We start from the raw sequence: 14,605 nt of genomic DNA on the forward strand, positions 1-14,605 counted from the left end.
AGATTCTTCCTGGGTGCTAAGAACCAATTCCTTTCCATCTGCAGCCATCCAGAGGCAAGCTTTACTAGAGACCCGGCCTCACGGGCCTGCCTGCAACCTGGCATGTTTCCCAAGGGGCTGGTGAGGAAAGTCTGCATTTCCAGGGGTGGTTGGCAACTGCAACTGCACACTGAATGCTGTGGGAATGGAATGCATCGATCATCTCCCCCTCCCCATCCCAGGGTAGCTCCCAGCCCTTTCTTTTCCCTCCCTCCCTTGAGTATCTGTAGGATGGCGTAAAAGGAAGCATTCTAGGACATCTGCAGGATGGGGCGATTGGCACCTTCAAGACAAAATCAAGAATTTCAGGTGGTGGAATATTGTGCAGAGAAGAAAAGAGGTCGACGGTGAAAAATACAGAGGGCCACTTGGGCAAATAAAAGAACAACAGCTCAGAGAGTTAACCATATCACACTGAGTTCCTCTAGTTTGTAATAGCACTGGGGATTTGGATGTAGCATGTTACTCAGAACCAGTTTCGGGAAGGACTCTTTCTGCCTGGGAGCCGTTTGACTTTCTCAACCTACTTGCATCACTGTTTGTGAAACGACAGTGAGGTGAGTCTGAGCAAAGAGAAGAAAATGTGTGGGGGTCTTCCAGCCCCACCCCCACCTCTACTAGGCACCCGCTCAGCACCATTGCAGTGTGATGGGTCCAGTTTTGGACCGGGCAAATGCACATCTGAGTTTCAGGTTCATGTCTGCCTCTTACTCGCTGTCGGATCTTGGGACTCCAGATTTTATTTGTGATGTGAATCTATTCGATTATCTCTGGGGTCCTTTTTGCTGACAGCTTCCAGATCTTAATTTTGGAGAGGTCTCTCAGAACCAAACACTTCTCCAGCCAAGCAGGTTTAGGGAGAACCTAGAGCAACCTTCTCAGAAGATATGGCAGCATCACCCAGAGCGCTTGCGAAGAGTGCAGATTCCCGTTCCCACTGGGGCCCTGCAGAGTCAGACACTCTTCCTGTAAAACCCAGAAATTTTCATCTTTCACTGCATGCTCATCCCCCGTGACTCTCACACATATTGCATTTTGAAAACTCCTGTCTAAAAAACAAGAACATTTTCTCATCTTCCTTCTCTTCTGTAACCGGTTAAACAAAGCCACCCAGCCGGGCCAGGTCACCTGATGCTGGTGCATTTAATAGCTAAGCAGAAGCAACAACTCATCAAAAGGAACAGTTTACAATTGCCTGGGATAAAACTATTTTCTTTTCAATCTTCCCTGGAAAGTGACAGATAATAACCAGCCTGGAGATTGTAATATTATTAGGGCCAAAAATAAAATAAAACCCCTTAACTGCTTCCTCTTACAGAGAGAAGCCAAATAGTTCTTCAACTCATTTAAATAAAGTGATTGTTTTCCTTGCTCATTATCTTAAATTCCCAGGAGGCTGCCGTCCCCTCCTTCCGTAGGAGGGGATGGTCCTATTTTCCCCTCTCTCATCATTTCTCATTTCACAAGAATCCCGTTAAGACCAGCAGCAAGAAACCATGCATTTATGAACCACTTTTAGCACGCTTGCTTCCTGCCCAGCCCCCACCCCTTAAATTAAATGAGATAATACATCGGAGGCATATAGAACAACTCCTGGCATAGAGTAAGTCCCCAACTCATGTTTATTGTCATTATTAATGACATTTGAGTACCATGATTCTGCTCTCACCAAGATAGCCTGTGCCTTCAGATAAGTCATAGCACACCGAGCCTTAGTTTTTCCAGCGGTGAAATGGGGAGAGAACACATGGACAGAGGGAGCCCAGAGCAGGGATTATTATGCTAGGACCTCTACAGGAGCTATGTCCGCCCCCAGACCTCTTGGTGCAAACGTAGCTGAAGGAATCATTGAGTTTGACCTAAACCTCTGTCCTTCTAGGCACTTCTTTCCAGATGATTCTCTGAGGACAATTTACCTCCTCTATGCTCTGTCTCCTCTTATCAGTGTGGTGACTTCGATGGCTACCGTAACCTTGACAACCCTACCTTTCCCTTCTCTACCAAATGAAGACGACAGGGCCTGCTTTGCAGGGCCATGGCAAATATTCCAGCCAGCTTAGGCTCAGGGCCACCTCATGGCACCACCCCACAAATGGCAGCTATTACAGTGGTCATGAGCATGATGTCACAATTCTGGCTCTTTTCACAAGCCTGCAACCTCTTCCCTGCAACCCAGAAATCCTAAAAGCTCTGATTAATGAAAGATTTATTTTATTTTATTTTTTCTAATTCATTGGATGAGAAAACTGAACCTGACCTGAACTGACTTGAACTGACTTGGTGGCAAAACCCAGCCCAGTTCAATGGGAGGATATTTATGGTATTTGTTTTTCTCACTTAGTATCACCATCCAAATGCATCACTGCAGAAATATTAATGTGGGTGATTACACAGTGATTCTTTGGACCCCAGTTGTGTTGTGTGATATATTGTACATGCCCCATATCACCTTTCAGAAGTAGGGTTCAACCTGAGCTCTGGGACACATCTGGCTTCAAGGGTTCGGGATGGTGGTTGTTGGACTAGTATTAATGTCAGGCAAAGATTCTCACCTCTGGGTGTCCTCTGGGCTTTCGTACTGCAAGCTTTCATTCTTGGAAAATTGTTGTTCATGCAACTGCCTCCTCACTCACCCCTGTGCATAAATCCATCTCAAACCCATCCACCTGGGTACACCTGCACACACACACACACACACACACACACACACACACACACACACACACCAGCATCCCTGCACCCTTGGGGAGCCCCTTTCTTGGAGTGCTCAGTCTCCATCCTGTTGCACTGCCTACCTGCCCCTACACCAGTCCGGTTTCCAGGCCAACGCCTGCGCTCATCAGGCCACTAGAAAGGACAGCGTCCTCCCTGCCTGACGTCCACATGCTTGGCTTCCCCCATGTGGTGCTGCTGGCTGAATTCTCTGCTCTTCACGCCAATTTTTGGTACCAGAGCCACACAGCCAGGATCTCAAAACAGAAAGCCTGCGTTTCCCAGGCAAGCCCGCTCCTTCCTTAAGCTCACAGCCTGAGGAGCGGGCAAAGTGCAGCCAATGGGCTCTGTCCCAGCGCCTGGGCCTTCCACTGGCATTTTCTCTAGCAGTTTTTCCTCCTGAGTCATAGAGATTAAGAGCTTGGAGGTGCCCACTGAGGGAGAGGCTTTTAGGGATTTAATGCAGGCATGATGAAGCCAGGAGACAGGGGCAAGGGGTTCTTTTCTATCAGACTGTGCAGATGAGGTGGGAATGCCCCAGAAGTTTACCCTGCAGGCTCTGGAATAGCAATATTATTATGAATAATATTGATGGATCACTTTCTATGCTTCAGGCTCTGCATTGAGTACCTTACATGAACTATCTCATTTAATCTTCACAACACCCTAGGAGGTGGCTTCCATTATTATTCTCACTTTAGAGGAGAGGAGACTGAGGGTCAGAGAGGCTAGGTAACTTATTCCAGGCCACACAGCCAGTACATGGCAGAGCCAGGAGCTGATCACAGGCAGTTGGATTCAAGACCCCACATTCTTGACCATATGTGTATCTGTGATCTATTACCATGCAAATGCTGTATAATACATGGACATAGAGCCTCAATAGTGTACAACAATAGGCACTGTTTTGCTCACATTTGGATGGATGAGCTAGTTAACTGTGCACATTCCTATGTCTGAGGGTACCTGACCATTGGCTGACCCAGGCTGTCCTCGCTGGGACAACAGGAGTGACCAACTCTGTCCCATGTGTCTCCCATCCTCCAGTGGGCTGGCCCAGCATGTACTCATGGCAGTGGCCCAAGAATATAAGTGGAAACTTGCTGGGCCTCCAGAGGCCATGCACTGTTACTCATGCACTGTGGCCTCCCTGTTGGCCAGAGCATATCACATGGCCAGCCCGGGTCCAAGGAGCAGAGAAACAGATGCTGCCTTTTTAGTGAGAAACCCTGAGTGTGGACCCAAGAAGGGGTGAAAATGGGAACCATTTTGCAATTCACTACGTAACACAGGGGCCCTCACAGCCACAGTGTGCACCTATGTCCTCCTGGGAGACAAGAGGGACCACCTGTGAGTCTCATGACCCTGGATTCCACCGCTGTGAGCTACCAATCAAACTGAAAGGGAGACCCAGCTAATGGGGTCAACACTCTCTGCTTTCAGGAACTTCCAGGACTAATAAGAGAGATGACACTTGACCTCCAGGAGAGGCCAGCATGATGGAGGAGACTAGGTCTCTGCCCTTGGAGAGCCCGTGGCCCCTGGCTGTGGAAACTGTATGTATGTAATTCAGGCTCAGTGTGCTCCCAGTAGGACAGGGTAAGCACTGACCTCACTCTAATGGGAATGGATTGTCTAATGGGTGAGGCAGGACATGGATATAAGCAGAAAATAAATGTCATTGTGCACTGAGGACCAGCTGATTTGGGGAGATACAGGAAGAACTTATTCAGGAGAGTCAATCTGGGTGGGCATTTTGGAGGTGGTGCGTTTTGGCCACAGTTAAGGAAGCAGAAGCGGCTCTCAGCTGGACGAGGATTAGAAGGTGAGGATCAGGGTGCTCAGGAAAACAGGACGTGGGGAGCTCATTTTCCAGTTCCTTGGCCGTTGGTGGAGACTCTTCTCTACCCTGCCCTGGCCTCCCACTTAGGTCTACTCTCTGGGAATATTCTAGATTCTCTACAGTAGCCACTATGGAAAAGGACATTTCTAGGCTCAGAGGGAGAGTGGAAAGAGGTTTGGAGAAAGGTCTCAGGCCCCTTTGAGAAGCTTGGAAAAAGGGGAGGATGGAGGAAAGGGGAGGAGAGAGTAGCTCTGCGGCTGGACCTGGGACTTTCCCAGACACTGAGCTCTCAGATCATGGGCCCCAGGTGGAGGCTGCATTCCTTGGACCACGCCTGGGTCCACCATCAGAGTTGGAGGAGCTCATTCTGCAGCCTGTGTCTTCTAGAACAGGCCTCTAAGAGAGATGGAACTGCAGCCTGCAGGCCAACTCTGGCCCACCACCTGTTTCGTAAATAAGATTCTGTTTGAACACAGCCATGCTCATTCGCTCAGGTATTGTCTATAATAACAGGCTGAATAGTTGCGACCTAGAACATTTGGCCAGTAAAGCTTAAAATAGTTACTGTCCGGCTCTTTACAGAAAACGTTTGCCAATCCCTACCCTGTCTAGAATGAGAGCACCACTAGGGCAGGGATCTTTGTCTGTTTTATTTGCTGCTGTGTCCCCAGTGCCCAGAACTGTGCCTGGCACATAACAGTTGCTTAACCAATGCATGCAGAATGCAGGAATGGATGACTTGGCCTCTCTGCAAATCCTGTTTTCAACCACACGGAGCAATATTACCCAACCTCTTTGTTTTAATCTACTTCAACTGATCATTTTACAGATGGGAAAACAGAACTTAGGGAAGTCAGAGTGAGCGGCATTAGTCCTCCAGCCAGTGAGTAGCAGAGCCAGCTCTGGGACATGGGACTACAGATCCACAGGGCAGGGCTCTTTCTGGACATGCTGAAATGCTCCTCAACAGTTTCTTACTGCAAGGTAGCCTGCGTCATCAGTTCAGAGGTTTTCTCCTTTGGTGTTTGGTAAAAGATTCCCAGTTGCTGTAAGTGCCTTTGGGCTGTGGCTGGGGGTGTCAGGGACTCCTGGGTCCCAGGAAATGAAGCTGAAGCTAAGATGGGTCCCAAAGACAGGTCACCAAGCTTACTTGTGATATGTCTGGAAAGACACCCAACCCCAACTCAGGTGCGCGGTGGAACCTGCAGCCGTGGTTTGCCTCGTCTCTCCTCCAGCCCTAAGGTGATCACCAATGTGCCTTGGGAGTGGGGGAAATTATTTGTCAGAACTTGCAAAACAAAAAGCCAATTCATTCCTCTGCAGATCCAGAAAGAGATGGAAGGGTGGAAGGAATCACACATGCAGTTAGTCTCCCTCCTGAAGGGCTGCAGGATTGGGGCAAGGGCTGAGAGCTGTCCCACAGGCTTATCCAGATGGAAGGCAGTCTTACGTCCCACATGTGACACCAAAAGCAGGAATCCCCTCATCCTTGTCCTCAGCAGATTCTACAAGTTGAAACATGTATAGGACAGGCCCACCTCACTCTTCATGACAGCTCCCAAGTATGTTGTATAGTAAATCCTGTGCCTATAACAATCCAGAGCAATGTTATTCCTGAGCTGGTTCTTGATGTCCTCAGCTCCTCATCCAAACCTCTTAGTCCAGAAGCAAATGAGCTGTAAACAACCACGTCACATGGGATGTGAGAGGAGCTGCTATTGAAGGAGGAAGTGAGGCTGCAGCAGCTTTTCAGACAGAGGGTCACTGGGGACTGGGGTGGCTGCAGCCTCTGATAGGACCCCACAGCATCTGCAAGTGAGGGAGGCTGCTGATGCTGATAAGACTTGGGGTGATCCAATGGGGCAGGCCTGGGACAAGTGTGATGCCCCAAGGGGCCTTTTGGGCACTTGCCTGAGGCTTTAGGGTGATGTTCTTTCTTAGTGGATGCAGAAGGATTCAGACAGCCTTGATCCTGTGTCATTGGGATGGATGCAAGTGCTTGGGGAGGACTTCTTGGAGGAGGAGGACAAATATCTTTGAATGAATGATACATTTACAAGGAAAAGCTTACTGTGGACTCCCCTCAGCCAATAAGTGGGACTGAACAGAAGGTCTCTTCTTGGCCCGGAAATTCCCTAAAGTCCAGAGTCTGCACCTCCTGCTGCAGAGCTCTGTCTGGGAGCTAAATAAGAGTCAGAGCTGTGTCTCCACCATCAGTCTGATGATTCCTCAAGAGCAATAAGTATACATGTGCACCAGACCAGTGGCTCCTGGTGGGTGGGTGCTAGATACCCCCAGTCTGAAACGCATCTCCCTCCTCCCTCCAGCAGCAAGGTGAGCCCTTCCTTGCTCTCTACTGGTGATCTCGAACCTTTCTTTCCCTGCAGGGCCCATTGAGAAAGAGCAGAGTCTTCCAGGAAGGCAAGGGCAGCCACTGAGTTAGGAAATGGAATTTACTGTGTGACCTTAGGCAAGTCTCTTTCCCTCTCTGGGCCTCAGTGTCCCTCAGACATAAACCCAGAGGCTTTTCCAGCATGTTAGAAGCATCCTTACAGTTCTCTCAGTTCCTGCCATGTGCCTTCTGGAGATAAACTGCTAAGGACTCTGCACCAACCACCGCCCTTCACCCTTATGCTATCTCCCTTCCTCAAGGACCCCGGGCCCCGAGGCAGAGCCAGGTGACATCTTTGCACTTAAACACTGGCTGACTTTACACTAGCTGTTTTGCTCCCCACTCGGCATTCACAGCATTTCTTGTGGTTGAACTACCGGTCTTGCAGGGAAGAAAAATGAAGAGACCCCAACCCTGCCTGCCATCCACTCACTCTCCAAAGTGCAGGGAAACAGCTCCTTTGAAGACCTCAGTTTAAACAAGGGAGAGAATAATTCTGAGATTTTCTTCCCACTCTCTTGGCTCCGTCCCTTATAATGGTTTCCTTCCCAAGCCCCAGATATTCTGGGGAGGGAGAATGGGCAGAGGATGGGGGCGGCCCTGGGTGACTCATGCCCTGCAAGGTTCTGCCAACACTCAGCATCTGGTCCTGCTTCATGCCTCTCCAGGGCAGCCTCATGCAAGAGGGAGCCCTTGGTGTCAGAACTCAGGGAGAGGGCACATGAGCACCAAGTTGGCACCTGGGTGAGAGGTGTCCAATACATGCGGCTTCCTTCCCTGTGCAGAGCACCTGCAGCAGGACTCTTCTTGTGTCCTCAGAGCCCACCGTTAACTAGAGACCAGATTTCTGACCAAGGCCATGGAGGCGACCATGTCGGCTGCCCTGAAAACGACTGGGCTCCGTGACAATGGGCTTCCTGTCCTTCGTGCAGATCCCACCAGTGGCGGGCGCGGGCGGGGGGGGGGGGGTTTCTTCAGCCCTCCTTCACATCAGTGTCCATCCAGAGATTCAAAAGAAAAGAAAACTACCCAAACTGGTGCCATTGAGGCTGTCACTCACTCTCCTCCCTACGAGCCAGCTGCATGTACGATTTGACGCACTGGTAGCATTTCTGCAAATTACACATCATTCTCCCCACTGAAGCCGCACCTTTGACTGCTGTAATATTTACCTGACTGTGCAAGTAATTTTCAGGCTTCACTTAGTGGGCCACTGAGGCATGGAAGAAAGCAGGGATGGCATTGACTTTGGACAGCAGGCCCAAGAGAAGCTAAAATGTTATGAGAAGGTGTCCTAATAGCTCAGGCAAGCACAGAGAGACAGCTGCTCACAGGGCTATGGGCAGAGGATGGGTGTTCATGGTTCTCTATGAAGCATTGTCTCACTGCTGCTTACATGCCTCTGATGATGAGGAGCTCACCACCCACCGTAGACACACCATTCCATCTCTGAGTGCCTCTGACAGTTACAAAGTACTGTATTGACGCTGATGGTATCTGTCATCCCATAACTTCAACCTGTTAATGCTGTCTCTGCTTCATGGGTGATGTAGAATTAAGGTGATCAGCTCATTTCGACTTGCCTGGATGTTTCCGAGTTTTAACACAGAAAGCCCCACATCCCAGGCCTCCACTCAGTGTGGTTTGTCTAAACCTATCCAGATTTTAAGTCTGAAAGTCCTGCATCCTGGTAACCCTCTTAATCGCAAGCAAACCTGGCCTAGTGATCACCCTGCACAGAAAAATCTATGTCTGAAAATCTGAAAATCTTTCCTCCTCCATCTGATAGCCTACCCAAGGTACAAGGGCTATTGCCATGATTCCTCTTGCCCTCCCTCCCCTAGGCACCCCAGGGAGGCAGGAAAGATCAACCAGGAGCATCAATGGCTGGTCCTGTCTCTAGAAGGAGCAACATGGTGGATGGGCCAGACTCAGTCTTGGACTCAAACCCACCTGTGCCACTTCTCAGCTGTGCAGCCTCAGCCAAAGCCCTAACCCCTCAGGGCTGTGGAAAGGTGTCAAGGAGATTCTGTATAGGAAGCCCTAAGACCATGGGTGAGTAGTTGGCATAGAGGACAGCACCTTGAGAGACTAAGGATGGGGTGTGGCTAGTGGTGGATTAACAGGGTGTCACTGAGAGTCAGGGCAGGGTGGCAATGGTCATAGCCTGAGTTCCAAGCCCACTGTATTAGTCCGTTTTCATGCTGCTGATAAAGACATACCTGAGACTGGGTAATTTATAAAGAAAAAGAGATTTAATGGACTCACAGTTCCACGTGGTCAGGGAAGCCTCATAATCATGGCCTCACAATCATGGTAGAAGGTGAAAGGCACGTCTTCCATGGCAGCAGACAAGAGAGAATGAGAACCAAGTGCAAGGGGTTTCCCCTTATAAAACCATCATCTCTCGTGAGACTTATTCACTAACACTAGAACAGTATGGGGGAAACCACCCCCATGATCCAATTACCTCTTACCAGTTCCCTCCCACAACACGTGAGAATTACTAGAGCTACAATTCAAGATGAGATTGGGGGTGGGGCGGGGGTGGGGGGGACACAGCCAGGCCATATCACCCACTCTGCCACCTCCTGGCTACATGACCTTGGGCCAGGCACTTCACCCCTCCAGGCTTTGGTTTCCTCATCTGTGTGGTGGGAATAAGAGCTCTACTTCCCAAGGCAGTTGGAAGGATCCAGTGAGCAGGTGCATACAGGGCACTTACCACATGGCCTTAGGTGAGTTCTGAGGAAACGGTCGCACCTTCACTGTTGCCATCGCTGCTCTCCACATCGTTATGTTGATGCTGCAGATCCATCACCCATGTGACCGCGACAGCCCTTCTTCCATTTTCCAGCTTTGGAATGAGTGGCTTGGAAGAAACTGGATCTCTTAGTAGGTTGAGTGTGTCCCCTCAGTCTCTTGCCAGGGACCTGGCTGCCCTGGGGCAGTGGAGAGGCGGCTTCTCAAGCCTCTCACAGTCTCATCCACTGGACAAAAGAGGCATTTTAATTCAAAGATGCACTTAACTTTAAAGACCCCTCCCCGGGAATTTTCCCCATTTGGCCTTTAACATGCATTCAAACCCCTCAGATGACAGAGATATGTGGGAGGAGACAGTAAAACCACAAAAGGAATGGACAAGGGCCTCTGTTCACTTTATACTCAGGTGGGAGCTGGTGTCTTTCCCCATTACTGGCCAGGTCTCCTTGCCCCCACTGAATCCTCCAATTCCTTCTTCACTAGCAGCCAGATGGATCTTTTAAACACATGAATCAGGTCAGTTTACTCCCCTGCTCAAGACCTTGCAATATCTTCCCATTGCAGTGAGATGAATATTTAACCTCCTTGCACCAGCCTTTAAGACCTTATATGATCTGATCCCAGATAGCTCTCTTAACTGAGAGCCCACTGCTCTCTACCTTGCTCACTCCACTTCTGCCATACCAGCCACCTTTCTCTTCCCTCAACAAAACAAGCTTTATTCCATCCCAGGGCCTTTGCAGTTGCTCTGACCTCTGCTTGGCCAAGGCTGGCCTATTCTTATCATTCAGGCTTTAGAGAAGCCTTCTCTGGCTCTTAACATAACCCCCAGGTCATTTTCTTGCCCCTCATCCCCTCTGCGTTTTTGGCTTCGTAGCAATAATCACCACCCAAAACCATCTTTCTCTTTAGATTTTGTAATTTGGTCTCTTAGTACAATGTATACTCTCTGAGAGCAGGATTCCTGTCTCTTATAAAGGGGCATGACACAGAGTGATAACTACTGACTACATTATCACTTCACTCTTGCCACAACCTTGGGAAGGAGGCATCATATTCCCATTTTACTGACAAGCAGGCTGAGGCCTCCAGAAGTTAAATGAATGGGTTAAGTCACTCAGTGAATCAGTGGTAGAGCTGAAATTTAGACCCAAGATTGTCTGACTCCAAATCCTGTCTTTTTCTTTCTTCTTCTTTTTTTTTTTTTTTGAGATGGAGTCTTGCTCTGTTGCCCAGGCTGTAGTACAGTGGCATGATCTCACCTCACTGCAACCTCCACCTCCCAGGTTCAAGCAGTTCTCATGCCTCAGCCTCCCCAGTAGCTGGGATTACAGTCACATGCCACCATGCCTGGCTAATTTTTGCATTTTTAGTAGAGACGGGGTTTCACTATGTTGGCCAGGCTGGTCTTGAACTCCTGACCTCAAGTGATCCACCCACCTTGGCCTCCCATAGTGCTGGGATTACAGGCATTAGCCACCACACCTGGCCTTTTTCTTTTCTTTCCTTTTGTTCTTTTCTTTTCTTTTCTTTCTTTTTGTCTTTCTTTACTTTTTTTTTTAATCACTCTGCCCATAAAGTCCTTGCTGTTTGGGGATAACAAAACAAAACACAACCAGATCTATAATGAAAAGCAAATGGGATTTTTTTTGTTGTTGCTGTAATAACATCAAGTGTTTGTTTAAAGCCAGGCAAAGATTTTTTTTTTTTTTAATATACTGGGTGATTTTTTTTATTGGACAGTTTCCTTATAATGGAAACCAACACTAGACTCTTGAACTTCCTCTCTCCCAAAGGAAATAAACCAAGCCTCTGGCAGATGAGGTGGGAGGGAAAACATGCTCACAGCTCTCACTGGGACCTGAGATAGGAGCTGCCCATGCTACCTCTCAGACTCTATTAGGACCCCACTGCCTAAGTCTAACTCCTGGGTGTGGCTGAAATGCACCTGGCCTGGGAGTTTGAATTCAAGTGTCGCCACTGGTCTGCTGCTCTGTGTCTCATGGAAAATCACCCAGCCTCTCTGGTAAAGACACCTACCAAGTCAAAGATGAGTCAGGGGCTCACACGGTCCAATTAGAAGGAAAGAATTGTAATGTATGGCAGTGTGTTTGGGTATTGGCTGACTTGTTTCTTTACCCCATTATACTAGGACTGGAGATATACGGTGTTGGGCAAAATGGTTCCAGCCCCTATCCTTCTGCAGTTTATAGCCAGATACTATCAGGTATCTACGACAAAGGCCTATGAAGGTTATAACCACACCTTCTTGCTCAACACTCCGGCCCTTGTGCCTATCACAAAGCTAGCCTCTTAGCTTGGGCTCAATAAGTAAATATGTGCAGGTTTCAGTCAGGTTGGGCAGAAGAGGAGAAACTGAACTCTTCCTGGAGAGATCAGGAAAAGCTGTTGACCTGAGTCACAAAGAATGAGCCAGAATCAGACAGGTAGATGAGGAAAAGAGGGGCTTATAATCTAGTCCAGGGGTTGCCTGACTCTGGCCCATTGGCCAAATCTGGTCCACCATCTGTTTTTGTAAATAAAGTTTTATTGGAATACAGTCATGTCCATTCATTTCTGGATTGTCTGGGGCTGTTTTCATGTTATAAGAGCAGAGTTGATTAATTGTGACAGACGCTGTGTAGCCTGCAAATCCTAAAATGTTCACTATCTGGCCTCTTAAAGAGAAAATTTGCTGTCCACTGATCTAGACAAAGGAGTCGGGCCAAGGAAAGGCCTAGAGATCTCTTCCTTGCTTGGAATTAGAATTGGCCACCTAAAGACTGGGCATGGTGATTCACACTTGTAATCCCAGCACTTTGGTAGGCCGAGGTGGGTGGATCACTTGAGGTCAGGAGTTCAAGACCAGTCTGGCCAACACAGTGAAACCCCGTCTCTACTAAAAATATAAAAATTAGCTGGATGTGGTGGCATGCACCTGGAATCCCAGCTACTGGGAAGGCTGAGGCAGGAGAATCGCTTAAGCCTGGGAGTCAGAGGTTGCAGTAAGCCAAAATCACACCACTGCACTCCAGCCTGGGTTATAGAGTGAGATTCTGTCTTTAAAAAAAAAAAAAAAAAAAAAAAAGTGGCTACCTACCCAAATTGTGTGTCCCAATGCAGAATGAAAACAGGGGCCTCTTCTTAGAAACCGATTACAAATTTCAAATTTCAGCAGCAGAGTCTTAAACCAACTGCAGAGCCCTTGTAGGCACAGGTCTTTGTGCAGCTCTTGCAGGCTCTGGGCAGAGTTAGAAGCTGAGCTCATGCTCTTCCCTGGGAAACCACACTGGGAGTAGATCTGAGAGGCAGTCTTGACCCAGGGATCTAAGCTGGGGCTTGGCGTCTCCAATCCCCTAACCAAACCTCCAGAAAGACCAGCTCAGATCTACTCCCCAAGCCAAGGGGATGGAGAACTGGCCTTCCTGTCTCAGCTCTCCCGTCCCATTCACGGAGCCTGGCTGTGATAAGAAGCAGAGGTGGGCCCAGCTCCCTCTCCCACTGAGAATGTCTTGGTGATCAGACATGCGGCAGCCATAAGAAGACACATGGCAGTTTAATGGGACCTTCTCTCTGACAATGCTGTTCTTCCCATGCTCACCTGGAACTGTCTGATGGGGGAGCAGTGGGGAAAGGGATCTCACTTCACCCAACTATGGGACAGCAAAATGAGAACAAGGGCTTATGGAAACCTCCCATGCTTGGTGCCTGCTCAACCCCAACCCCTTAGCTTCTTGGACTAAAGTCTGTATCATCTGTCCTTCCATTGCACATCTTCCCTAGACCCTCCATCTAGACCTGCTCTTACCCTCCCCTTCCTTCTCTGTGCCCGAGGATGACCCGTACAGGTGGCTTTCATGCCTGCTACCTTCCAGTTGGGTTTGGCCAATGGGAGACACCTGCAGAAGACAGGAAGCCAGATGGAAACGTGGCCAAATGTTCCCCAGCTCCTTCTGGTGGGGCCCCTGGGTCCCTCCACCCAAGCTCTTGAGTGGAATTCTTCTTCAGCTGCTGCTCTCTTGGATTCAGGGAGACCTCCCATTCCTTTGCCCCCTTCCCTTTTCTCCTAAGAGTACTTCAGTCCCCACTGGTCCCTGCCCCAGTGCTGCCTCATGCCTCATTGGAATTCCTCAGCCCTGCCCATATCTTTGTAAATCATCTTGGAATTAAGGTCCCCTTATTTATGATCTTTCATGGAACATCTGTTTCCTGCTGGACCCTACCTGACACAATATTCTTCCCCCAACCCAAATAGCTTCAGTCAAATAGAGCCTTGTAACAGTCAGATGGAAGTTGCATCCACACTTCCTGTTGCACAGGTGGGTGCTAAATAGGGCTCCTCCTTGGCAAGAAGTTGACCACTGCTCTGGCTGAGCAATTCTAATGCTTCCCCTGTTGTCCACTGGGATTACTTGGTAGTATTCAGTGGGTGGCTGATCTGGTCTGCAGGGGTCAAGTCAGCTTTACCCACCTGCAGGCATGGCTGGAAGGCTGGCTTAGCAAGGTCCCCCTCCTTCTCCAGGTGATCTCTCTAATGCCACAATCAGATGTCTTAAGCAGCAGCTCAAGATGTGCTTGTTCCCAGAGCCCTGAATGAAAGCTTCCAGCCCCTAAGGCTTGGGCTTGGAAATTGGCACATGTCTGTGATGTCCGCCAGTTCCACTGGTCAAAGCAGTCTCCAAACATATCTAGTTTCAAAGGGAGAGATCATAGACCACCCCAGCCCCCCGCCAACCCACCATCTCTCAATGCAGGAATCTCAAAGAATATGTGCCATCTTTCATCCAACACATATTCCTTCCTCTCATTATCATCACCTTCTTCATTTGCTGAGAGCTGGGGTCACAAGCCATTGT

General features: G+C 49.0%; 1 protein-coding gene across 2 annotated transcripts in view; it reads left to right on the forward strand.

The window, feature by feature from the left end:
• IGSF21 (immunoglobin superfamily member 21) overlaps positions 1-14,605 on the forward strand; it is a 268,650-nt gene that overhangs the window by 149,887 nt on the left and 104,158 nt on the right. The window contains exon 2 of one of the 2 annotated variants that reach the window (XM_017852157.1): positions 4,195-4,307. The exons of the other annotated variant lie outside the window; for it this stretch is intronic. Coding sequence (XP_017707646.1) covers positions 4,248-4,307 — 60 coding nt within the window. The 5' untranslated portion in view covers positions 4,195-4,247. The remainder of the gene's footprint in view (positions 1-4,194; positions 4,308-14,605) is intronic. 2 annotated transcript variants of the gene reach the window in all.

The sequence above is a fragment of the Rhinopithecus bieti genome, unplaced genomic scaffold (assembly GCF_001698545.2).
Source record: "Rhinopithecus bieti isolate Rb0 unplaced genomic scaffold, ASM169854v2 scaffold_33652, whole genome shotgun sequence".
NCBI classification, from domain to species: domain Eukaryota; kingdom Metazoa; phylum Chordata; class Mammalia; order Primates; family Cercopithecidae; genus Rhinopithecus; species Rhinopithecus bieti.